The sequence below is a fragment of the Lycium barbarum genome, chromosome 1 (assembly GCF_019175385.1).
Source record: "Lycium barbarum isolate Lr01 chromosome 1, ASM1917538v2, whole genome shotgun sequence".
Taxonomy (NCBI): Eukaryota; Viridiplantae; Streptophyta; class Magnoliopsida; order Solanales; family Solanaceae; genus Lycium; species Lycium barbarum.
In genome coordinates this window covers 35235520-35260628 of record NC_083337.1, presented here as the reverse complement: position 1 = coordinate 35260628, position 25109 = coordinate 35235520, and the positions used below count along the sequence as shown (strand labels likewise).

Below are 25109 nucleotides of genomic sequence, written 5' to 3'. Positions count from 1 at the left end.
GAGGAGGGATGTTACGTATGTTGAGTTTGTTGATATTGTCATTACTAGGTGTAAGTTATGTTGTGCGCCGAAGGATCCCTCAATCACTTACATTCTTAGCATTGTTGCAACGGAAAAAGCACATTTTTCTTAAATAAAGGATGATGATGATTTCTTCACTTATTAGCTGGTAAATATGGTTGAAATTAGGCCGATAGAAGTTCCAGAATCTGGAGAAGCAGTTGCAGTGTTCCCTGGACTTGCTAGCGATGTGGTAGGGCAAGAAGAAGCTAGAAATTTTTCTGGATTTGATTACAATACAGCCGGGGTAGAAGCTACTTCAGAGTTTCTAGAATTTGATTACAATACCGCAAGGGTAGAAGGGGCAGAAGAAGATATAGATTCTCTTATTAATCCGAGCAATACACAGGGGGTTGAGGGCTCAACGCAATGTAGCCACAATCGTGAAGACGGCACAAGATTTTTCTCGGGTCTAACTTTCAAGAAGAAGCAAGAATTGAAAATCCCGTTGAAGCTTGCTACCGTAAAGAATAATTTTAGTTTTGAGCATGTAAAGAACACACACGCACACACAAAAAAAAATCTACAATGTCAAATGTGTAGATAAGAAGTGCCAGTGGCGACTGCGAGCTATAAAGTTTGAGGGTACCGATAGGTTTCGTATTACCACATACCATAATATGCACACATGTGGAGTGCAACATCTTACAAGCCATCATCGACACACAACCGCTGAAGTCGTTGCTAAATAGATTGAGAATAAGTTTATCGAGGGGACCAGTCTATCTACAAGAGAAACTAAGGAAACAATTCGTGTAGAATTGGGATGCAAGATTAGTTAGTGGAAGTGTCTGGTAGGTAGTTATATTGCAAAATCTTTGACAAGAGGAACACCAGGACACGGATATGAAGTTATAGATAAGTACTGTCATATGATTCATGTTACAAATGAAGGAAGCAAGACAGATTTGAAGGTTGATTCTCGTGACAGGTTCTTGTATTTTTTTGTATGCTATGGAGCATGGATAAACGGATTAATTTGCTTAAACAAGAAAAGTCCTAGATGTTGATGGAACACATTTGTTTTGAAAGTATGGCGGAGTGTTGTTGTCTGTTGTGGCGCTGGATACAGAAAATCACATATTCCCCGTGGCATTTTGAGTAGTAAATTCGGAGTATGATGCCTCGTATCAGTACTTTTTGAACAATTGCTCGAGATCGTCCCCAACACTAATGAGTTGTGTATAATTTCTGATAGACGTCCATCTATAAAGAAAGCAATTTCAAAGATTTATATTGAAGCTCATTATGGAGCTTACATGAGGCACCTTGGTGAAAGCATCCATAAAACTTTTCACTGTGGAGATTGGATGCACCATTTTTATGATGCAGCGAAAGCATATCGGAGGGACGAGTTTAATGATCATTTTCAACAAATCAAAGATTTGGATATGAGCGTCGCCAAATATCTTGAGGATAATGGTTTTCATAGATGGAGTAGAGCACACTACCCTGGCAACAGATACGTTATAAACCCCTGTGGTTACTTAAACAAATTATATTTGCTTACACTAAACAACAGTATGTTGTTCAAGCGCTTCCTGATTGTTTACAGTGCAGATTCTTAGTTAATATGTATATATTCTTGATGTTCTAGGTATGATGTAATGACCACTAACATTGTTAAGTCAATTAACTCAATGTTCTTGGAGGAAAGAGAATTCCCGATTACTACTCTATTCAATTCTATAAATAGAAGGTTTTCTCAAAAGTTTCATGAGAGGCGTATGGTGTTGGCCAACACATCAACCATATGTGTCCCTTCTATTGAAATAAAAATAAGAGAAAGTGTAACGATCGGCAATACACTATTGGCCCATCAAATAAGCTTCCACACTCTTAGCATCATTGCTAACAGTGCAGTGGCTAAGGTTGATCTAAACAATAGAACATGTTCTTATAGAGAGTTTGACTTGGACAAAATATCTTGTCCACATGCTATTGCAGCGATAAGAACCCAGTTCGGGGATGATTATGGATTAAGAGTTTATGATTTTGTTTCTCCATATTATTCAATATGGTCATACAAACATGCATATAAAAAATCAATTCATCTAGTGCTATCTGAAGAATTTGGGAGCTTCCTCCAGAGCCTTTAGAGAGTAAAATACCTTGTTTGTATGTGGTGCGCAAGCCGGGAAGAAAGAAAAGAAAGCGGGCACCTTCAGTCTTGGAGCGGGGTTCAAAGAAGAAGAAAAATAAATGCTCCGTATGCAAAAGAGTTGGTCACAAAAGAACTACGTGCAATCTCACAGAGAGAAAAATGAAGGAACAAGCAGTAGTGTAGCTTCAATTCATACTTGTAACTGAATCAATCTGTTTTATACTTGCAACTGAATCAATTTATTATATTAGTTATTTTTGCTATTGGTCTTTACATGTGGATATTGTTGTTTACAGTATAAAGTTCTTTCCTTAAAAAGTAGGTTAACAATTCGTGGTTGCTTAAACAAACACTGGTTGCTTATAATAAACAACAAGAAGTTGTTCAAGCAATTCATGATTGCTTATACAATAACCTCATATCTCGTAAAAAGTAGGTAAACAACTAGTGGTTGCTTAAACAAACACTGGTTGCTTATAATAAACAACAAGAAGTTGTTCAAGCAACTCCTGATTGCTTATACAATAACATCATATCCCGTAAAAAGTAGGTAAACAACTAGTGGTTGCTTAAACAAACACTGGTTGCTTATAATAAACAACAAGAAGTTGTTCAAGCAACTCTTGATTACTTATACAATAACATCATATCTCGTAAAAAGTAGGTAAACAACTAGTGGTTGCTTAAACAAACACTGGTTGCTTATAATAAACAACAAGAAGATGTTCAAGCAACTCCTGATTACTTATAATAAACAACAAGAAGTTGTTTAAACAACTCCTTCTCCATTTTAGAAATTTCAGTTTCAATTGTCTTTGTTTCTCCACATAGGTAAGATATTCGTAAGAGCACTTCACATTTGAAAGAAAATCACCGAAAGATCCTCTACCAACACCTCCGTCACTATACTGACCACCAAAATACTACCAGCAATTCTGTCACCATAATTTATTAAAGGGCTCCACTGGTTCCTTTCGTCACCCGCACCTCTTGGAGAGCTTCTTTCCGCACCCCCGCCCCTTGGTGATCTCCTTTCTCAGCCTCGCTCCTTATTGGGATCCTGTCCTCACCACCAACCTCTCTAGCTCCAACTTCACCTGTTGTGATAGTTGTCACCCCAACCAATTCTACTTTTAACATATCAATTTTTCTGTCGGCTTTCTCACTGGAAAATGGCTCAAGGTCCTTCATGTATTTTTCACTCTTTTCTGCATTTGTAGGAATCAGGAAAGGGTGCACTACCTGCATAGAAAGAACAAAAAAAAAAGTCAATATTATGATATTCTTTTATAAACAGCCTCATGTTTATTAAACAACTGAATGTTGTTTAGTTCAAACAATCTCAAGTTGTTTAAGCAAGTCTCAGGTTGTTTAACGTGTTTTTGAGCCTTACCTTTTCATCAGTTGTACTGAATGGATCTGTAGATTTTTTTAGGGCTCCATACGACATCCACCTGATCATACGCGGCAATGTCCTCTCAGAGGGGGGGGGGGGGGGGGGGGGGGGGGAATTCTTAGCATTTCATTGAAGTTTCGAAATAGCTTCAAAGGCCCAAGCCTGAATTGAGTAATAATCAATTACAATCAATATAAATATTAAAAGTAAAATAATATAAAAAAAATATTTATTTAGTTACTAAGAACGCCCACGGGAAGCCGTAGAGGTTGTATTCAAATTCTATTGGCTTCGCAAGATACTCAACAGTCAAAAGATAGCTTTTCAGACCCCATGGATATTCGTTGAAGATAGAGGGATTGCAAGCTAGCTTGATCATGTCGGCATCAACACCACTTGATACATCTTTTGCACATAAGATGCAGTGATAGAACCAAACCAATGCAAGTGAAAACTTATAGTTTTTTGGTGTTTTAGGTGATTTGATCTTTTCAAGGAGGAAGTTAGCATTAACGTTTTTTCCTTTCTTGGAAACAAATTTTCACAGTGGTTCACCATTCTTTAGCAGATTAGCCAATGCTTCTCCAGAAGGAAAAGGGTGGCACCGTAGTCCGGTCATCAAGGAATATTCCCTCAAGCCAAAATAAACAGGCATATTTTCATGTTCAAACCACAATTTCATCTTTTTCTCACAAATGACACGTCAAAGTAAAACACCATGAAATATCAGCGACCCGAAATTCACTCGCTGCATTGGAATATCAAGGAAATGCCCAAAACAACTTTTTTTGAACCTATCTGAAATACCATGTTCTACCAGAACTCCTCTGAATTCAACAAAAAAATTTCCTCCTAGAAGTGACTTTACAAAAATCTTTCCCGAAAAATCATTGTGCACGGAATAATGTGTCTTGAAGCGAACTTTGTAAGATCAATGGACTTGATGCATTTGGGTACCTCAGTATTAGAATCATCAGCAAACTGTACATGATTATAAAATTGATTAATTAAAACAAAGTATAAAAAATCCACAAACATCTGTTATTTGTTACCATAAACAAGTAGTCGTTGCTTAAATAACAACTGTTTGTTTGCAATAAACAATTAGTAGGTGTTTAATCATCCATTTGTTGTTTGAACTTGTGGTAGTTTCATAAAAAATACTAAACGGATGCTAAAACACCTACTCTTTGTTTTCAGTAATGATAATTTAAAAAAACACTCACATTTGATCTTGAAGGGGCAATACTCTCATCATGTAATACTTTTTTTCTTTGTTTGAAAAGTACATCATGATTTTTTTCTTCTTTACTTTCTTCTCCACTTTCATTTTCTTCTTGCTAATCCGTTGATTCCTCATCTTCTGCATTTTCTTTTCCACTTTCATTTTCTTCTTCCTGATCCGTTGATTTCTCATATTCTGCATTTTCTTTTCCACTTTCATTGTCTTCTTCCTGATCTATCGATTCCTCATCTTCTGCGCTTTCTTCTTCTCTAACTGAACCACGAGCTGATGAGGTCATTTATTCTGTTACTTAAGCTTGTGGAAACATATCTGTTTCTCTAGCCAGAGAAGACTCCTCTTCCGTTGGCCTAACCTTTTTTCTAGGTCTTCTTTTATAAACTCTTTGATTTTTATTTTCCATTTTATCTACATACATAAAGCATCGTAAGATTGTCAACAATAGAACAAATGAATAAACTTCTCGAAGTTATAAAATAAACCCAAGTTATTTAAACAATATGTGATTGTTTACACATAGAACCTGTGTAGGTTCAGATTTCATATATAAATAACCATAGATGCTATTGAACTAACATACAATTGAAATATGTTCAACATATCTACAATATGCTTCTACATCTATGTTCATCAGATAAGAATTATCTTTTCAAACCCTTTTTTTTTTAACTAAAGTCAATCTTTATCCACTCTTTATTAAAGACAGATGTACTAGTTTATGGCTAATTGATGTGTTACATCACAGGAGGAATATAATCCCTAGGTAAAGTATATAAAGCAGCCAAACTTAGCTAGATAAGAAGTTTTCCCCCCAAATTGCCAAGGATAGTATAGTATTTTATGAACTTTATTCTACGGGTGTGATACTGGAGCATGTGCAAACAAATGAAAATTACAACTGTCAAGTAATCCTCGACAGTTTGGTAAATGACGTTATCAAGACCTACTTTTGAAATGTTGAACTGCATGAGTGTAGCAATAAGCAAAAGCTTGTACTAGAATACTGGTCAATCTGGATTCAGGAATTCGGCCTCATTAAAGTGACAGAATATCAGGTACATATGGAGCAAGTATACACCAAGTTTTCTTATCCTAGTAGTTGGGCTCACTGAGTACGAAGGCTCGCTGAGAAGGTGGATTTACTGAGATTAAACTTCCACAAGGTTGCGACATTTAATTTCTTGTTCAACATGAAATCATATAATATTAAACATAGGAGAAATTCTGAAACAATAGTAGCCACAAAATAAAATATTTCTTGCAAGCAGAGAGAAATATATAACACCAATTTGAAAAAGAAAAGAATTTGATCACATAACTGCATTGTAACAATTGTGCCATTCAAAGTACATCCTAAAAGATGGTTTCATATAAGCTTCTTCAAAATTGAAAAAGAAAAGAATTTGATCACATAACTGCATTGTAACAATTGTGCCATTCAAAATACATCCTAAAAGACTGTTTCATCTGACCCAAAAATTATCTTCAAAGGTGAACCCAATCTTTTTTTTTCCCTTCTATTTGGCTCAGATTAAGAGTATAGAAATATAAGTATTAGATTACTAGATACAACAATTCATTATTTCATAGCAATAATTCAAGAATCTCACTATTCCACAAAACCAACAGAATCTCAATAAATCACTTTGTGAGTCAACCCAAGAATCAGTCCTTGTCCTTGTTAATAACAATAAAATCCACAGGCAAAAATACCTTTTTTTTAGCAACACCCCCAACAATGGTTCCATAAAAGGAAACACTACAATATAAAATGAAATAGAAATTTTACCACATTTTGCTATTACTCCCACTACACTACACAAAAAAATTTATATCTTTGAAATTTCAATAACAAATAAGTGAATGATCTCACAACTTTTTGGTTATTCCTAGTAGCACGATACTTTCAAATTCTCACTATGCTCACAACTGATATCTAGACTCAACCACGATTGTCAACTTCAAATATTTTTATCAGGCAAACATAGGAAAAAAAACCCCATGTCCCAAATGAGCATAAGAACAACAGAAATAAGAATAAAAAAATGGGTACCTGAAAAAGCTCGAATTTGCAGAGAAAGAGCGTTCTTGAAGGAGAAATTAGTAGAAAAAAGTGGGTTAAAGAGGAAAAAGGGGAGATAATATAGAGAGAAGAGAAGTGAGAGGAGACGTTTGAAAAATGGGAAAACGGGGAGGGATTTGGTTGGGTTTATTACAAGTTTTTGATGTTTTAATTTTTTACCCTAAGTTGTTAAATATTCTAATTAAGCCCCATTTAAACTTAATCAAACTTATGAAATAAAAGAAATGAGAAAATAAAAATGAAATCCGGTATCCTTCATCCCACTCTCAGATGTCTCTTTTAGCTCATTTTCCCTAGAGTCTTACAAGGTGAGCACAGGGACGTCCGCTGCCTTGGAGATTCTTCCTTTCTTTTATGTCTTACTTGATATTCCGAGACATATTCAGACTATTGATGTATTAGTGATATTTCCAGACTCGTAGATTCTAGTAGTTGCTCTTGTATGAATACACAGATTTCTGGGGTGGTTGTGACGTATTCCGTATATCCTATCTATTATTATGTCAGACTTACGTATTTCTATCTGTTCCGCTTATTTACTTATTATTTCATGTATTTGAGATCGTTGGGATAAGAGTTCGCCTACCGAGGTGAAAAAGGTAGGTGCCCGCACGACACAGCTAAATTGGGTCGTGACACTGGCCCCATCCAAATGACACAAGACAGAATAAGTACTCTTAAGTTACACTATAGCCAGGAGGAAATATCAGAAATATTCTTACAGTTCACAACAATTTCAGTATGTACCTGTGATGAGAAAAGCACCATCGACAGAGAATACAAAGTTCCATAGCCAGTGTTCATGTCCTGGATAATACACATTGCATGTGATGAAGAATTTGAAAGAAGCTGATCGGAAAAGGGGGAAAGAGAAGTAAAAAAGATAAATGGCAATTAGTGTTTGCTACCTATAAGAGTTTTCTCCGAGGTAAAGCTATCCATATTCTGTATCTTGACAGTATGGTCACAAGATGAAGCGGCCAAATACTACTTAAAAGGTACAATTTTGAATGGTACTAAGAATTGTTAAAGCTAGTTAAAAATTGAAAGGATCCCAAGCACAATAGGAAGCAAAATAGTACTAACTGGAACCATTCAGCAACTGATAGATAAGAAACTACAAACTTAGAAGCAAAAGACGAGGAATTCATGAAAATCTCACCTGTGAGGTTCGCATAATTCAAGCGAAAGAAGACATCTTTATGTAACTTATGAGAAGCTCAAAGTTGGTCATTTTCTGTATTTTACGTGAAGTCAGTTTGAGTAATGTTCAGTCACAGCTGTACCAAACACTTGAAGCAACAATAAAATTCAAGACACTTTCCGTAACATTCAGTCACATCTGTAGCAAAACACGTTGAGCAACAATCCAAAGCTCATGGCACGTGAGAATGTATGAAAGATGTTTGACTATGTGTTCAATCGGACTCCACATCCTATTCCAGAGGAGGAAAGACAGTTACAGACGGGACAAATAAATAAGACTGCGTAGTGAAAGTTTCTACATCTATTATATTTAATAGAATAGAAAACTACAAACATGAAATTCTCTTATGTTGACTTCTTTTTCTTTCTTCCCTTAAAGATAAGAATTGTAGAATAGTTCACTGATTACCTCGGTGCCGCATAATAAACGCTAAAATACATGTTCCACAATTGTTTGCAGCAATAATTAAGCTTCCATCCCACACTTTAGTCAAGTGCTTTGTTATGCAAATTGTGTAGCTTTGAGAATTCTCCTCAATCATCAATTCAATTCCTTATATTCCATAATCCAGACACTGACAAGATATAATGAAATAGTAAAAGCTATACTACCTACCAACTCACAGCTACATGAATTTGCTCACAAGTCCCGCACACGGATATTGCTATGTGTGTGCGAGAAAATAAATTTGCTAGTCATGACTATCATGATGGTAGGGGGACCCACTTTCGTATGTTTGATGGGTACGGAGACGCGTGAAACTTCATACTATGCTTTATACTTTCTCAGTCACAAGGGGATTAAGCGATCACTTGGAAAAATTTACCATGTTACTCACAACCGGAAGCTTGAGAGTTGTGACCCTTATCAGGCACCAATTTTTCGTGTTATTTTCATCTCACCAAAAATAGAAGTTAGAAGTAAGTGTCAAATATCACTAATAAATAGAAAAGAAAAACAAAACTCAGCTCACGCTTACAATTTCACAAAAAGCAGCCGCAAATGCCTTTTGATGTCATAAGATTGTTAGAAATCTTAGATCTTTTTTTCTTTGTTTATCTCACATTGTTAATTGTTTCTATATAGAGGAAATAAAACATTATTAAAGCAAATAAAATCTAGATAAGTATAGTATTTTTTACGTGAATCTAAATTACCTTATGTTTGGGGTTACTCCACGTACCACAAAGTCTATTCCAACTATCTGAAGTCAATTCTCGCACCTCAGTTTTATGTGCTTCTTCCTCAAACTATAGACACTCGCGAAAAGTTTTTAACATTTAATGCCATTCTCTACTTATGTTCTTTAATATATCTTTATAGCTATCCTTCACATAATCCTCATGTAGCTATTCTAAATATCTTGTAAAGTTAAAAAAAAAAAAAGTTACGGAAGAAAATATTCAAATTAACTAAAATCATTTTAAATATTAAACTTGTTACACCTCGGCAATTTCATGTCGTTGCGTCGTGAATAGATTAACGTAAGCTTAAGGTGAACATGGAGCCCTCGCGATTACAAAAGTGTATTTGGCAACCTTAGAGGATGCACAACAAGATTTCTAAGTTATGTGACTTGATGGAACTAGGTTCGTCAAGGGAAGCGAAGTATAAGTTGTGTTTGGGGAAGATTTCATGGTTATCGAACTAACGAATATTTAGTAAGGTCTTGAGGACGAGTTACAATGTTCGTTAGATTATTAAGGAAGTGTTAAACAAGTACCAAAAAGGTTCCATAAGGATTCGAGATCAAACGAAACGACGAGGACAAAATCTGGAAAAATTGTGGATTATACCGTCATATATACGGACCGTATACCTGACCGTAGAACCCTTCCAGTGAAGGGTAAGTTTCTGGAAGAAACATACGGTCCAATATACGGACCGTATAAATTATACTGTCCGTATAGTGGACCGTATATTTCGGGTCGGGTCCGAATTTTATTTTCATATATGTATGATGCCTCTTTTGTTTTCTCATTTCTCATCTCTCCAACACCCCTTAAACCTCTAGAACTTTCTCCATATCACACTAACACATAGTCAAGAGAGAAATCAAGGATCAAACATCAAAAGTTGGTAGAATCAAGGGTGTGAATGCATCCTAAGGGTTGATAGAAGTTGAGAATTTCCTTGGTATTGAAGTAGAGTTCTTCTCAACTGGAGTATTCTCATCCAAAGATCATCTCTACATAACCAAAGGTGAGTTTTACGATTATTTCATGTTAAGGATGTTGAGGAAGTATTATGTGAATGATAAGCATGATGTTGTATTATAGTTGTGGTTATGGAGGATCTTAGGGGTGAATTTGGAAATTGAATAACATCTAGCCAAGGGAATCTATATGTTATGATATTATGGACGTTGCTATGATGTTTGGGAGCTGTTTTATTGTTTGAGGAAAGGTTGTTGAAACAAACAAAATGCTGCCCAATTTTCGTTAGCCCTATTCGCTTTAGTTCAAGCTTAAGTATACCTTCAACAATCTAACCTTCGTGCGAACCCCTTTGAATGTAGAATTCTAAGCCGGAAGGAGAGCTCTTAGTCGACATCGTTAAGAAGATACAAGGTATGTAAGGCTATCCCCTTTTCTTCAAAGGCATGACTCTTGTTTCATAATTTCTTCCCTATACTTCCATGACCTTCTTACATCCCTAAAGATGAAGTTTGAAGAACTTTGAGAACTTCTTACGAGATATGTTCCATAACGATAAAGATGACTTCATGATGCAGATATCTATGCTTGTGGGTTCATTGTTACCATTTTTCCTTGTTGCCTCACCTCAACATACTAGTTCCTTCAAGGTGAGACATAACGGTGAGGATGACGCCATAATGTAATCGGAGGTTCACGACCCTACGTCACTCCGATAAAGTGCACTTTTGTTTGGTCTCTAATGCATGCTACGTATATTATATATGTATATGATATGTATATGTATATAGGGGACATGAGGAAAAGGTGAGGCGTTATAGACGCATAGCCACCTGATCAGCTAGTATCTTATGATATCATCCCGGACGCGGGATATATGGGAAATGGATCAGGCCGTTCGTTCTGCGACAATATATTGATATATGATGATATATGGATCGGGCTGCACGTTCCGCAGCAATATATGATAGGATGATATTTTTACGAGCATGCATGCATGACTCCGCCTTAAGAGGCAAGCAGTCACCGGTTATTTTCTCATCTTTATTTTATCTTCCTGTTCCCTTGTTATTTTATGATGCATGCCTTACATACTCAGTGCATTGTTCGTACTGACGCCTTTTTCCTTTGGACGCTGTGTTCATGCCCACAGGTAGACAGGGAGATGACCCAGCTTCCTAGGAGCCATACCAGCTTGCACAGGAGCACTTCCATATTCCAGAGGTGCAGTTCTAATATATTATTTTGTGTACATACTTGGATATAGCGGGGTCCTGTCCCGTCCTCATGACTTCAGTGTCTTAGCTAGAGGCTCGTAGATACTCATGTGTGGGTAGTAGCTATTATGTGACCCTCATTGTATATTTTGTATATCATTCTTTTATTGCCATGAGGGCTTATCTATATATATGGACGTGTTTTGATGAACATTTTATGATCAGATAATGATAAGCATCATCATGGGGACTATATGTGTTCCGAGTGGGTAGGATAATGGTATGAAGAATGGTGCTCGGTGGTCAGCTCCGGGTACCCGTCATGGCCTCCTAGACGGGTCGTGACAAAACTTTAAAAACTACAAGCTACAAAATACGGAAATAAAAGTTAATAACATCATCACATTATATCTAAGTTGTGTTGCATCTTTTCTCCTCTATTGTTAGTTCTTTTCACTCATTTGGAAGAGAAAATAAAAAATCTACCAATAATTCTAAGCTCATTTGACATTATTTCTAAAGGAACGGGCTCACTAGACTCCATTTACCAACTAGAATATCAATAACTATCTTTCCCGTTGTTCTCTTTATGCTTTCAAGGCTTTTTTGTCTGGTTTTTCATTGGGTAAAAATAAATAAATCTATACACACTTATATAAAGTTATTCTGGATTGCTATCTAATATAGATATATATACACATAAATACACATTTATGTACATATTTGATAATCCTGAACTAGAGGACAGAGGTGGGGATAAGAAGTTGTTCGGGCTTGCCAAGGAGAGAGAGAGGAAGGCACGCGATCTAGATCAAGTGAAGTGCATCACGGACGAGGATGGAAAAGTGTTGGTAGAGAAAGCTCACATTAGACGGAGATGGAAGTCATACTTTCATAAACTCTTGAACGAAGAAGGGGACAGAGATATTGTGTTGGGAGATTTGGAGTACTCTGATAGGCATCGTGACTTTGGATATTGTAGGAGTATAAAGGTTGAGGAGGTTAAGGAAGCTGTTCGTAGAATGCGCAGGGGAAGAGCGACCGGAACTGATGAGATTCCTAGGGAATTTTAGAAGAGTGCAGGCAGGGTAGGCTTGGAGTGGCTGACTGAGTTGTGTAATGTCATTTTCAAGACGGCGAAGATGCCTGAAGAATGGAGGTGGAGTACAATGATTCCCTTGTACAAGAACAAGGGAGATATTCAAAGCTGCAACAACTATCGAGGTATCAAGCTGCTAAGTCACACTATGAAAGTGTGGGAGAGGGTGGTGGAGATAAGGGTAAGGAAAGGTGTGTCTATTTCAGAGAATCAGTTCGGATTCATGCTGGGGCGCTCGACTATAGAAGCCATCTATATTGTGAGGATATTGGTGGAGCAGTATAGGGAGCGGGAGAGGGACTTGCACATGGTATTCATCAACCTAGAAAAGGCTTACGACAAAGTGCCAAGAGAGATTCTATGGAGATGCTTAGAGGCTAAAGGTGTACCAGTGGTGTACATTACAGCGATAAAACACATGTATGACGGAGCCAATACCAAGGTAAGGACAGAGGAGACTCGGAGCACTTCCCTGTTCTGATGGGGTTACATCAGGGATCAGCTCTTAGCCTGTTTTTATTTGCCTTGGTGATGGATGGACTGACGCGACAAATAAAAGGTGAGGTGCCTTGGTGTATGTTGTTCAAGGATGACGTAGTCTTGATTGATGAGACTCGCAGCGGAGTTAACGCTAAGCTGGAGGGTTGGTGACAGACGTTGGAGTCTAAAGGATTTAAGTTGAGTAGGACCAAGACAGAGTACTTGGAGTGCAGGTTCAGTGGCGTATCACATGAGGCTGACGAGAAAGTGAGGCTTGGTACCCAGTCCATCCAAAAGAAAGGAAGTTTCAAGTACCTTAGGTCTATTTTACAGGGAGATGGGGATATCGACGATGATGTTGCACATTGTATTTGGTGCAGGGTGGATGAAATGGAGGATCACTTCCGGAGTGCTGTGTGACAAGAAAGTTCCACCAAAACTTAAAGGCAAGTTCTACAAAGTGGTGATTAGACAGGCTTTATTGTACGGGACGGAGTGTTGGTCAGTCAAGAACTCTCACGTTCAGAAGATGAAAGTCGTGAAAATGCGAATACTACGGTGGATGTGTGGGCACACTAGGAGGGATAGGATTAGGAATGAAGATATCCGGGACAAGGTGGGAGTGGCATCGGTGGAGGATAAGATGCGGAAAGCGAGGCTGAGATGGTTTGGGCATGTGAAGAGGAGAGACATAGATGCCCCAGTGCGGAGGTGTGAGAGGTTGGCTATGGACGGTTTCAGAAGAGGTAGAGGTAGGTCAAAGAAGTATTAGGGAGAGGTGCTTAGACAGGATATGGAGCAGTTTCAGCTTATTGAGGACATGATCTTAGACAGAAGGTTGTGGAGGACCCAGATTAGGATAGAAGGCTAGGAGGTAGTCTCGCTTTTTCTCTCGTCCTAGTAGTTGTAGTTATGCTTATTCATGTATTGTCATTTTATCTCTGCTTATATTTGTTGGGTCTTGCACTTCGATTATCTTATTTATCTATGGTAGCTACTGCTTCTTTCTTTCCAGACTGCTTTATCATGACTTTCTCGCTTTAATTCTCGTTTTCATATTGTTTTGATATGTTTTTCCCTATCTGACCTTTTGTCTTGTTTTCTCTTGAGCTGAGGGCCTTCGGAAACAACCTCCTTACCTTTTAAGGTGGGGGTAAGGTCTGCGTACACTCTACCCTCCCCAGACCCCACATTGTGGGATTCTACTGGGTATGTTGTTGTTGTATTTGATAATCCAAAAATCCTCAACGGCCTGTAGGCGCACCGTTAAAACCTGGTGGATAATGGGCCTATGTCTCTATATTCTCCACTTAATATTAAGATTTTGTCTACGATAGAGCTTGAACAGTGCTTGAACTCGTGATGTGTGCCTAAGCTACCCTTAACACTAGACTAGAGCCCTAGGTGCAACAGTGGCTTTTATATGTAACCTAAAAATAATTTTTAATTTATTTATACTTAAAAAGTCTTTATGAAAAGTTCAATATAAATGTGAATTAAATTTAAGATACTTAGAAAATATTACATTTATAACTTTTTAAAGAATGAGATGTCAATTTGGTGTTGGTGCAGGAATAACTTATTAACTTGAATAATTGATCTGTATGGATAGTGTGTCTAAAGTCACGTCCTTCCAATGCAAGAGTTTATAGAAATCTAAAGGAACCCAAAGGAGACCATCTTAATTTTTTTCATCAAACTTGAGACCCAAATGAGTAGTAAAAGTACTTAAACTAAAAAGAAACGGGACCTCATGTCTTCCCTAGCTTGAGCTTTTTTTTTGGTTGCAAATAACCCTATCAATTAAGACCAAATCAAAATTAAAGATAAAAGTTAACCAAATCTATTCATATTTGGACAATAAAAATTTAGAGAGACAAGTGTTCTATGTTGTGGTACTTCGAGGTGGAAAATCGATAATGGAAAGGATTAAAAGATTTCTCATGATGTATTGCGGTCTATTAACTTAAAGTCGAGACTTCAAACGGTATTTATGTTTAGAGAAGCAAGTGTGGGCATGAGGTGACATAAAGAAAAGCATCTTGCTGAGGTAAATGTGTTAAAACATCCTATTAATTTTGAAGATCGGAAAGAATTTGACAAGAATCGTCAGTAATTTGCACAAGAACCTCGCAAAATTAGATTGAGGCGTAGCAATTAGGGGTGGGCGTTCGGTTCTTCGGTTCGGTTTTTTCAAAGTTCGATTCGGATCTTCGGTTTTCGATTATTCAATAGTGTGTACCGAATACCGACCCGAATTAGTTCGGTTCGGTTTTTAAATTCGGTTTTCGATGTGGGCTGATTAATGGCTATTTTTCTGCTTCTAAAATGAGCTTCCTTTTTTTTAATTCAAAATGTGCTATTTTATGTTTTTTCTTTAAAAATTGGGCCACAAGTTTAAAATTGCAGCTGCGTCAGTGCAAACCAATTATTTGCCAAAAGTTATATCATCATTCATCACAGCCTCAATTTTTCACAAAGTTAAAAACACAGCTTTGTTTAAAACCATTTTTCACAACTGGCAGTAGAAAAGAGTTCAAAACAAGAGAACCAGAATAGTTGATTTATGTGCACAAGTTAAACCTACTCGTTGTGCAGCCCTGCATTTCGTAACACACAAGTTGATGATTGCAACCAACCAGTAGCACACTAGCAGTAAGAAATCAACAATGAGCAGCAGAAGGGGTGGCTTGGATTGGAAAGTTTTGAAAATAGCAAAAAAAGGGAAACTACAGGGATTAGGATCTAGGGATGGGCTTGGATCGGAAATTGTTGGGCCTGAGTATAATGTGGTATCTTTTTGTAAAAGTTCGGTTAAACCGAAGAACCGAAAAACCGGGACCCCGTAACCGAAAACCGAACCGAATACCGAAGTTCTAGAAAAAATAAAATTGAAACCGAAGCGAAAAACTGAAACCGAAGAACCGAATTAGTTTGGTTCGGTTCGGTTTTCGGTTCTTCAGCATTTATGCCCAGCCCTACTAGCAACGGATGGTTTTAATCCATTTGGAAACACAAGTACATCTTATAGTATGTCCCCTGTCATTTTAGCTTCCTTGTATCTTCTTCCTTAGAAATGTTCTAAGGGCCCATTTTGATGATATCATTGCTTTTTCTAGTCCTCAAGTACCTGGAGATAAGGATATTTATTTGCATTTTTGGTCGATGAACTGAATGAGTTACGGAGTGATGACGTAGAGACATTTGATGCATTAACTAGAAAGCACTTCAAGATGCATGTTTTATGGACCACAGATGACTTTCCAGCCTATGATAGGTGCTTAAATCCTTTACAATACAGTTACAGGTAGTAAGGAATTAGTGGAATAAGTAAAAAAAATTGAAACCAAAAGAGCTTCCAGAAAATGATATATTACAACGATTAGATTTTCTCAAAACTAATAGATCCGAAGAACACCCACATAAATAAACACCATTCTAAAGAATCGAATTAAGTGAAGAAAATATCTTATTTAAGTAACATACTGGAAGAGTTTGAAGTTGGCGGCATAATTTAGATGTCATGCACATAGAAAAAAAATATTTATAAGAATGCTTTGGGGATAATTTTGAATATTAATGAGAAACTAAGGACACATATAAAGCAGGAAAAGATCTTTAAGGATATGGACATAAGAAATGAACTACAGCTGCAACAAATCGTTTTAGATATACGATGTCACTTGCTTGTTACAATGTGTTATAAAGAAAATTGTGCATTTTAAAATCTGTTAAATTTCCTAATGTTTATACTTCAAAATCTCATGAATGATGATGATAAGGCAACTTGACTAAAATGTAATGACTATCATTTCTTCTTACAAATTTCTAACTATCAATAGACAACATTGGTTGTAACAGGACATGACAGCCATGACTTTTTAGTCCAGTTATGTACAATCAATTACACTTATACATGGCAAGATTTTGAAGCATAACCATTAGGAAATTTGAAAAACTGTAAAAATACATAATTTGTTTCCTTTTTTAACATATCATAACAAACAAATGACATCATATAACTGGAACCATTTGTTGCAACCGTAGTTTTTTTCTTATGCTTATATCTTTAAGATCTTTTAATAATTTATCTGTGTCCTTAGTTTTCCGTCAATATTTAATAATGTCCCCAAAACATCCTCATAACATTCTTTTTATGTATATGACATCTAAATTATGCTGCAACTTCAAACTCTTCCAATATGGTAATTCATATAAAATACATTCCTCACTTAATTCAACTCTTTAGAACAACATATATTTTATTTGAGTGTTTTCCTCATCTATTACTGAAAGAGATTAATTCCGTGATTATTCTCATTGATTGAGTTGGTTAATATACAACATTTACAACGTAATATTAGGCTACAAATTAGGAACTAATTTGACTAATTGATGCTAACGTATACTAACCTAAAATAGGAGATTTACAAAATATTCTTTGACTAAATATTTACATAATCTATCACACCCCCGCAGTTGAAACGGGAGGTTTACGAACGCTTAGAATGTTCCGAAAATCTTCAAACAAGACCTGTGGCAGTCCTTTAGTGAAAATGTCGGCGATCTGATATCGGGACGGAACATGAAGGACACGAACGTGTCCGCGCACCACCTTCTCACGAACAAAATGGATATCCATTTCAATGTGCTTGGTGCGCTGATGTTGAACTGGATTTCCTGAAAGATAAATGGCACTTACATTATCACAATAGACCAAATTAGCCTTACGGACCGGACAATGTAGTTCCAAGAGAAGGTTACGTATCCAGCATGATTCAGAAACAACATTAGCAACCCCCCTATATTCTTCTTCCGCACTTGAGCGGGATAGAGTACGTTGGCGCTTGGATGACCAAGATATCAAATTATCTCCCAAAAACACGCAATAACCTGACGTTGAACTTCGTGTGTCAGGACATCCCCCCAATCAGCATCAGTATAGGAAACCAAATCAGTAACTGAAGATGGGTAGAGATGCAAACCATGATCAAGAGTACCCTGAATATACCGAATAATCCGTTTAAGAGCAAGCATATGCGTATCTCGTGGAGCATGCATATGGAGACAAATCTGCTGTACGGCATAAGAAATATCCGGTCGAGTGAAAGTAAGATACTGAAGAGCACCTGTAAGACTCCAGAAATGAGTTGTATCCTCACAAGGATTGCCAGAAGAAGCACTGACCTTCGGTTTAGTGTCAACCGGAGTAGAAGAAGGCTTACAAGATGGCATTCCTGCACGTTCAATAATTTCCTCAGCATAATTTCGTTGTGAAAGAAACATGCCACCCTTGTGACGAGTCACATCAATGCCAAGAAAATAATTCAAAGGACCTAAGTCCTTCATAGCAAATTCCGAGCCAAGAAGAGCCATAATTAACGGTGGAGAGCATCTGAAGAAGCAGTAAGAATAATATCATCCACATATAGTAAAATGTAAGCCATGTCGTGCCCCTTGCGGTAGATGAACAAAGAGTGGTCAGACCTGCTATTAGCAAAACCAATGGAAGAAACAAAATCAGCAAATCTTTTATACCAAGCTCTCGGTGCTTGCTTAAGCCCATATAAGGACTTGCGCAACAAACACACATAATCAGGATGAGATGGGTCTCTAAAACCCATTGGCTGATGCATATACACTGTCTCCTTGAGCTCGCCATAAAGAAATGCATTTTTGACATCCAACTGATGAATGGGCCAATGCTTAGATAGAGATAGACTTAAGACAGTGCGGATAGTTGCTGGCATCACTACCGGACTGAAAGTCTCACCACAATCAATGCCAACCTGCTATGTTTTGCCATCACCTACAAGACGGGCTTTATGCCTCTCAAAATCACCATTAAACTTTTCTTTATGAGTAAAAATCCACATAGAACGAATAACATTCACATTAGGTGAACAGGGTACCAAATCCCACGTCTTATTTTTAATAAAAGCATCATATTCATCATCCATGGACAATTTCCAATTCGGGTCACGTAGCGCATCCAACGGTTTACGAGGTATGGGGGACTTCGTAACCGTTGTATGTAGATTAAATGGGCGCTTGGGCTTAAAAACCCCGCACTGACTACGAGTAACCATGACTGGTTGGGTATTGGGTTGCTGGACGGGAGGAGGAATGGGTGAGTTGTGTGGGCTGGGGGCAGGCTGTTGGGCCAGATTCGCGGGTTGGGCCAGAGGAAGATGCATGCTGCTGCCTAGGTGAGCAAGAGTCTGCGTGGGCCTGATTAGCAGGCGGCCCATCAGAGAGTGGCGTGGGTTGTTGGCCCAGACCAGGCGAAATAACACTGGGCAGCGTTGGTTGAGAACAAGGCTGTGGTGTTGGGCCGTTTGTGAGATGATGGACCAAGTAAGGGGAGAGGCCATCATCAAGGAAGTCATAAGTGGTGGCAGTTTGAGTGTGGATTTTAGAGAACGGAAATTGAGTCTCATCAAATAAAACGTGACGTCAAATAATGATTTTATTTGAGGATAAATCAAAACATTTGTAGCCACGATGGTTTGGTGGATATCCCAAAAATACACAAGGTGTTGACCGAGGTTGCAACTTGTGAATAGTAGTAGACAGAAAGAGGGGATAACATAAACACCCAAAGACCCGGAGATGAGAATAAGACGGTTTCCGTTGGTAAAGGACTTCTAAAGGTGATTTTTGACCCAATAACTTGCTTAGTAAGATATTAAGGAGATAAGTCGCCATTTGCAATGCATGATGCCAAAAAGATGGAGGAATGGAGGCATGAGCAAGAAGAGTCCGGATGACATTATTTATTGAACGAATTTTTCTTTCGGCTTTCCCATTTTGAGAGGATGTATAAGGAAACGAAAGACGAAAAGACATCCCATTGGACTCACAAAATTTTCCGAATTGACCATTATCATATTCCCTCCCTTTATCACATTGGACATTCTTGATAGGTCGTTCAAATTGAGTATGAACGTGGGTCTTAAAAGCTAAGAATTTTGAGTAAACATCAGATTTTCTAGCCAAAGGGAAGGTCCACAAATATTTGGTAAAATCATCCAAAAAAAGAACGTAATAACGATGCCCCATAGAACTCAAAATGGGAGAAGTCCACAAATCACTATGAATAATGTCAAAAGGAAATAAAGTTTCGGAAATAGAACTAGCAAAAGGCAACTTAACATGTTTACCAAGCACGCAACAATGACAAATACTAGATGAACTAGAACTATTACATTCAATGTTTTTATTGTGCTTAAGAAAATCCAAAATAGAAGCTCCCGGGTGACCCAAACGATCATGCCATAGTGTAGAAGACAAGGTAGCAAAAGTTGATGGTGAATTTGTGGTATTTTTTATGGTGGATAATGGATAAAGATTACCCCTACTATCACATCTCATGAGAGCCGTCCCTGTCTGGAAATCCTTCAGAGAAAACCCATAAGGATCAAATTCAACACTTACAGAGTTATCAGTAGTAAATTTACGAACCGATATTAAATTCTTTATGAGTTTTGGAGCATGAAGGACATTTTTTAAAAATAATGGAGGGTTCGGGGGAGACAATTTAGCATGACCGCAACCACAAATTAGAATTGAATTACCATTACCAATAACAATACCAGTATTATGATTGCTCAAATTAAAATAAGACGAGAGAGTACCGTTCGTGGACGTCATATGGGATGTGGCGCCGGTATCCATATACTAATTGGGGCCGGGTTGGCTCAAAATCATTGTGTGCAAAGCGGATTTAATGTCAGTTGGAGCCCACTGTGTTGTTGGACCTGCTGCTGCATACGCCTGCTGCTGTGGTCTTGATCCCAAGATCCCTGGTTGGGCCATCATCCTTGTTGGGCCAGAAGGTGGATGAGCCCATTGTGTTGTTGGATATGGGCAAGGGGGAGCCCAGTGAGGCATCCATCCCCATGGCCAAGGTGAAGGAGGATTCTGCCACTGCTGCTGCACCGGTACCTGCTGCGTCTAACCAGAGCTACGACCACCACCGCGATGGTTGCCACCACCGCCGCCAGAACCACGGCCACCGCCGTTCTTTTTCCCGCCGCCAGAACCACGATTTTTGTGGTTATTTTTGCCCCGAATATGGTGAGAATGACTCGAATTGTCAAGAGAAGCAGAGTCATCAAACTCACGGTGGGAAGCGGCCACCATAGCCGCCGGCGAGTCATCATTCCTTTCAGCTAACGCCTTTTCCTCAAGGCACAGACTCGAGCGAGCTTCGGAGAATGGTGGAAGGGGCTTACTTTGACGGATATGAGTGCCCACGTTCTTGTACGCCTCGGTGAGGCCAGCCACCAGTTGAAGAACGAGGCGGTTGTCGGTTACCGGAGTCCCCACGCTCTTGAGTTGATGGGCCAGGGTCTTGAGTCGTTGACAATACGCCGAAGCGTTTGGAAAATCCCGCATCTTGACATGAGAGAAGTCGTGTTCCAAGGCAACGACACGGGAGTTCTTGTTGTCTTGAAAGAGATTACGGAGGCGATCCCAGGCCTCCTTTGCCGAGATATCTTCTTCGATGATTGTATGCAATAAGTTAGTGGAGATGGTTGCATACACCCATTGAAGTACCGTGGCATCCAAGGTGGACCACAACTCCTTTTCTTCGTCGGTGGAAGGAGCCTTCTCCTTTCCGGTTGGCAGAATGTGGGAAAGGACACGGTGAGACCGGGCATGAAGCTTGAATAATTCAGCCCAAGCCGAATAATGATCCGTTTCCATCTCAAGAGTGATCGGAATGTGATTCTTGATGTTGGAGACAGCCAAAGCAGGGTGGAACTTGGTGTCTGCCATTGATGGAAGGCAAGGAAAATGGACGGAAAAACAGAGGAGGGAGAAGGAGACTAGGGCAGCGGAAGATGAAGGTGGAGAGAAGGAAGAGAAACCCAAGTATCTGATACCATGAAAGAGATTAATTCCGTATTCTCATTGATTGAGTTGGTTAATATACAACATTTACAACGTAATATTAGGCTACAAATTAGGAACTAATTTGACTAATTGATGCTAACGTATACAAACCTAAAATAGGAGATTTACAAAATATTCTTTGACTAAATATTTACATAATCTACCAATTACTACTGAAAAATCCAATTGTTGTATCATTCCAAAAAGCTCTTTTTGCGTCGACGTTTTTCCTACTTTCCCATCAAATTTCTTACTTCTCCCCGACGGTGACCCATGTAACATTTTTTACTTCTTAACTTGTGTGAAGATGTGTTTTTATTGCATATAGGACATGTCATGTACTCCTCAGTGCTCCATCATATAAGTTACCTGATTCATATGAAATATTATATGTTCAAAAATAGTTTATATAGCTGAACATTATAAAATTTACAAGTATTATACAAGTTAAATTATATAAAATTTTCTAATGTACTACTCCTTCCATTCCAGCTTATGCGACCCTAAGGATCTCTTTCTAAATTTGGAAACAATCTAGCTTAAACTTTTTTTCTTCACTTTTTACTACTACCCGTTGCTTCACTTGCTTTTTCATATTGCTATTTTACTGTCGTTATTTTCTTTCCAATCTTGCTTTGATTACACTTCTTTTGAGCCGATGGTCTACCGTAAACAACCTGTCTGCCCAACAAAGGTAGAGGTAAAGTCTGCGTACATCCTACATTCCTTAGATCCAACTTGTGGGATTACACTGGGGCTGTTGTTGTTGTTGTAACTTAAACTTTTTATTGCGCCCTTAATGACAAATTTTATGGTCACAAATGTTATGGTATGTCTAAGACCACAAGTTTTAAAAATCTTATAGCCACATAAATGTTATATTTTGTTTAAACTACAAGTTCCAAAAGTATTCATTTCTTTCTTAATTTCATGCCCAGCAACACAGGGTCACATAAAATGATACGGAGGAAGTATTTTTTATTTTATTTTATTTTTTGAAACTGGTAAAGCTGAAACGGAGGAAGTATTATTTAGGCATCTTTGATGGGCTCTCAGAGGACTAGGAGTAAGTAGTGAAAGATTATACAGAACTAAACTGACAGGCGACGTACTACAAGATGGGCTCATTTTCCATGAATTAAAACCATCAGTTGCAAGGCCAATTCAATTTTTTACATGTTCTCATGCATATCACCGATGATTCTTGTCAAACTCTTGCCGAGCTTAAGAATCATAACCCATTTGCCTTTCCAAATGTTTATCTTTACGCCACCTCATGTCCATACTTGATTTTTTAGACATAAATTACCTTTATTGTCTTGACTTCAAGGAAAATACCACAAGACTTGATGAGGAATCATTTTATCCTTTCCCTTATAAATTTCCCACATTCTTGTCTCCCTAAATTTTTATTGTAAAGGATTGAAGAATTTTGGCTTATGTTTTTCATTAATTTTGAGATGTTATTTTTTATTTTTTATCTTAATTGTTATGGTTATTTGCAGCCAAAATAAAGCTTAATGCAGTAAATATTCATTGTATAACTTGGAAAAAGAAGAGTATTTACATTTGCATCTTAATTTTGATAGGATAATTTAAGGCAGTTTCCCTTGGAACTCTTGGGCTCAAAAAGATCAGTTCTCGTTTCTTTTTATTTCATGTACTTTTACTATGTATTTCTACCTTACATTTGATAGGAAAAGTTAAGACTATCTCCCTTATACCTTGGTAGATTTCTATAAACTCATGACACTAGGAGGACGTGGCTTTCGACAAACTAGTCATTCAGAGACAATTATTCAAGTAACTTCCCACCAAATGGGTCGAATGGACATATTCCTATAATACATGTGATATTTTCTAATTATACTTTTTTTTAATGTACATCGTTTGAAACTTTTCACAAAAAGATCTTTAAATATAAATTAAAAGTTAGTTTAGGTAATATATATGGTCGACCGTTAACTTTAGACAATAATGAAAAATAACTTTATATGTGAGTTTATCTATATTTAAATTTTTGTCCGGTTGAACTGTGTGACCATCTCATCCAAAAACTTAAGCTATTAGAGAGTAAACACCTTTAATACTCTATTATATTATCAACATGCCCCCTCACGTGAGGGCCTGATTTTTTTTTCATGGACCAAACACGTGGAAATACTTTTTGATAATGAGTGGCGGTGAGATTCGATCCCAGCCTGCTCTGATACCATAAGAAATTAGAAGGAAAATAGAAGAGAATTTGGGAATTGGTTGCTTGATTAATCCCTCAAGCTAATGGGACTAAATAGTTGTTACAGAGAATGTAAACAAGGAAAGAATATTACACAATCTCCTAATTGCCTAATTGTAGGGATTTGGGGATGTTCCCATATCTCATATCTATATTATCTAATTATAAACTAGTTGATAGACTTCGTCAGTCCCTTTATGGTCTCAAGCAGTCTCCTAATGCATGGTTTGGCCAGTTTCAATTAAGCTGTTGTCCAACATTTTGGAATGATCTAAATAGAAGTTGATCACTCAAATATTCTATAGGCATTCATCACATAGCAAACTACCTTTTTAATTGTTTATGCTGATGATATTGTTATCACAGGTGATGATCATGAAGGCATTGCTCAACTCAAACAACACCTTTCAAGTCATTTTCAGACTGAGGATTTGGGCAGGCTAAAATACTTTCTAGGCATTGAAGTGGCACAGTCTGGCAATGGCATTGCTATTACACAAAGGAAATATGCCTTAAGACATTTTGGAAGACGTTGGTATGTTGAATTGCAAACATGTGGACACTCCAATGGATCTAAATTCTAAGTTTATTCCAGGACAGTGGGAGCCTCTAAAAGATCCTAGCAGATATTGCAGACTTATTGGCAAACTCAATTATCGTATGATTACACGACCAGACATGTCATTTGTTGTTAGTGGAATTAGCCAGTTTCTGCAATCACCTTGTGATAGTCACTGGAATACAGTTAGCATTCTGCGATATATCAAAAGCTCTCTAGGACAAGGCTTATTGTATGAAGACAAGAGACACACCCACATTGTTGGGTATTCTGATGCAGATTGGGCAGGATCTCCTTCTGATAGGCAGTCCACTTCAGATTATTGTGTTCTAATTTGAGGCAATCTAATATCCTGGAAAAGTAAAAAG

The 25109-nt window shown here is 37.7% G+C and overlaps 3 protein-coding genes and 1 long non-coding RNA gene across 4 annotated transcripts; 1 reads left to right on the top strand and 3 right to left on the bottom strand.

The window, feature by feature from the left end:
• Positions 1-2825: 2825 nt before the first annotated feature.
• LOC132634323 (uncharacterized) lies at positions 2826-3647 on the bottom strand. Its single transcript, XM_060350592.1, has 2 exons — positions 3558-3647; positions 2826-3406 (listed from the first exon to the last, which is right to left on the bottom strand). The coding sequence occupies exons 1-2, from the start codon at positions 3624-3626 to the stop codon at positions 3116-3118; spliced, it is 360 nt and encodes a 119-aa protein (XP_060206575.1). The 5' UTR covers positions 3627-3647; the 3' UTR covers positions 2826-3115.
• A 23-nt stretch (positions 3648-3670) lies between these two features.
• On the bottom strand, positions 3671-8780 carry LOC132634316 (uncharacterized). The gene is made up of 5 exons (XR_009580111.1): positions 8502-8780; positions 8049-8322; positions 7634-7693; positions 4787-5211; positions 3671-4541 (listed from the first exon to the last, which is right to left on the bottom strand). It is a non-coding gene; the product is annotated as an uncharacterized LOC132634316 (long non-coding RNA).
• Positions 8781-21001: 12221 nt separating this feature from the next.
• LOC132611132 (glycine-rich cell wall structural protein-like) lies at positions 21002-21445 on the bottom strand. The gene has a single exon (XM_060325539.1). It carries the CDS (start codon positions 21443-21445, stop codon positions 21002-21004), a length of 444 nt encoding a protein of 147 aa, XP_060181522.1.
• Positions 21446-21831: 386 nt separating this feature from the next.
• On the top strand, positions 21832-25079 carry LOC132611123 (uncharacterized mitochondrial protein AtMg00810-like). Its single transcript, XM_060325533.1, has 3 exons — positions 21832-21925; positions 24549-24713; positions 24778-25079. The coding sequence occupies exons 1-3, from the start codon at positions 21832-21834 to the stop codon at positions 25077-25079; spliced, it is 561 nt and encodes a 186-aa protein (XP_060181516.1).
• The last annotated feature ends 30 nt before the right edge of the window (positions 25080-25109 follow it).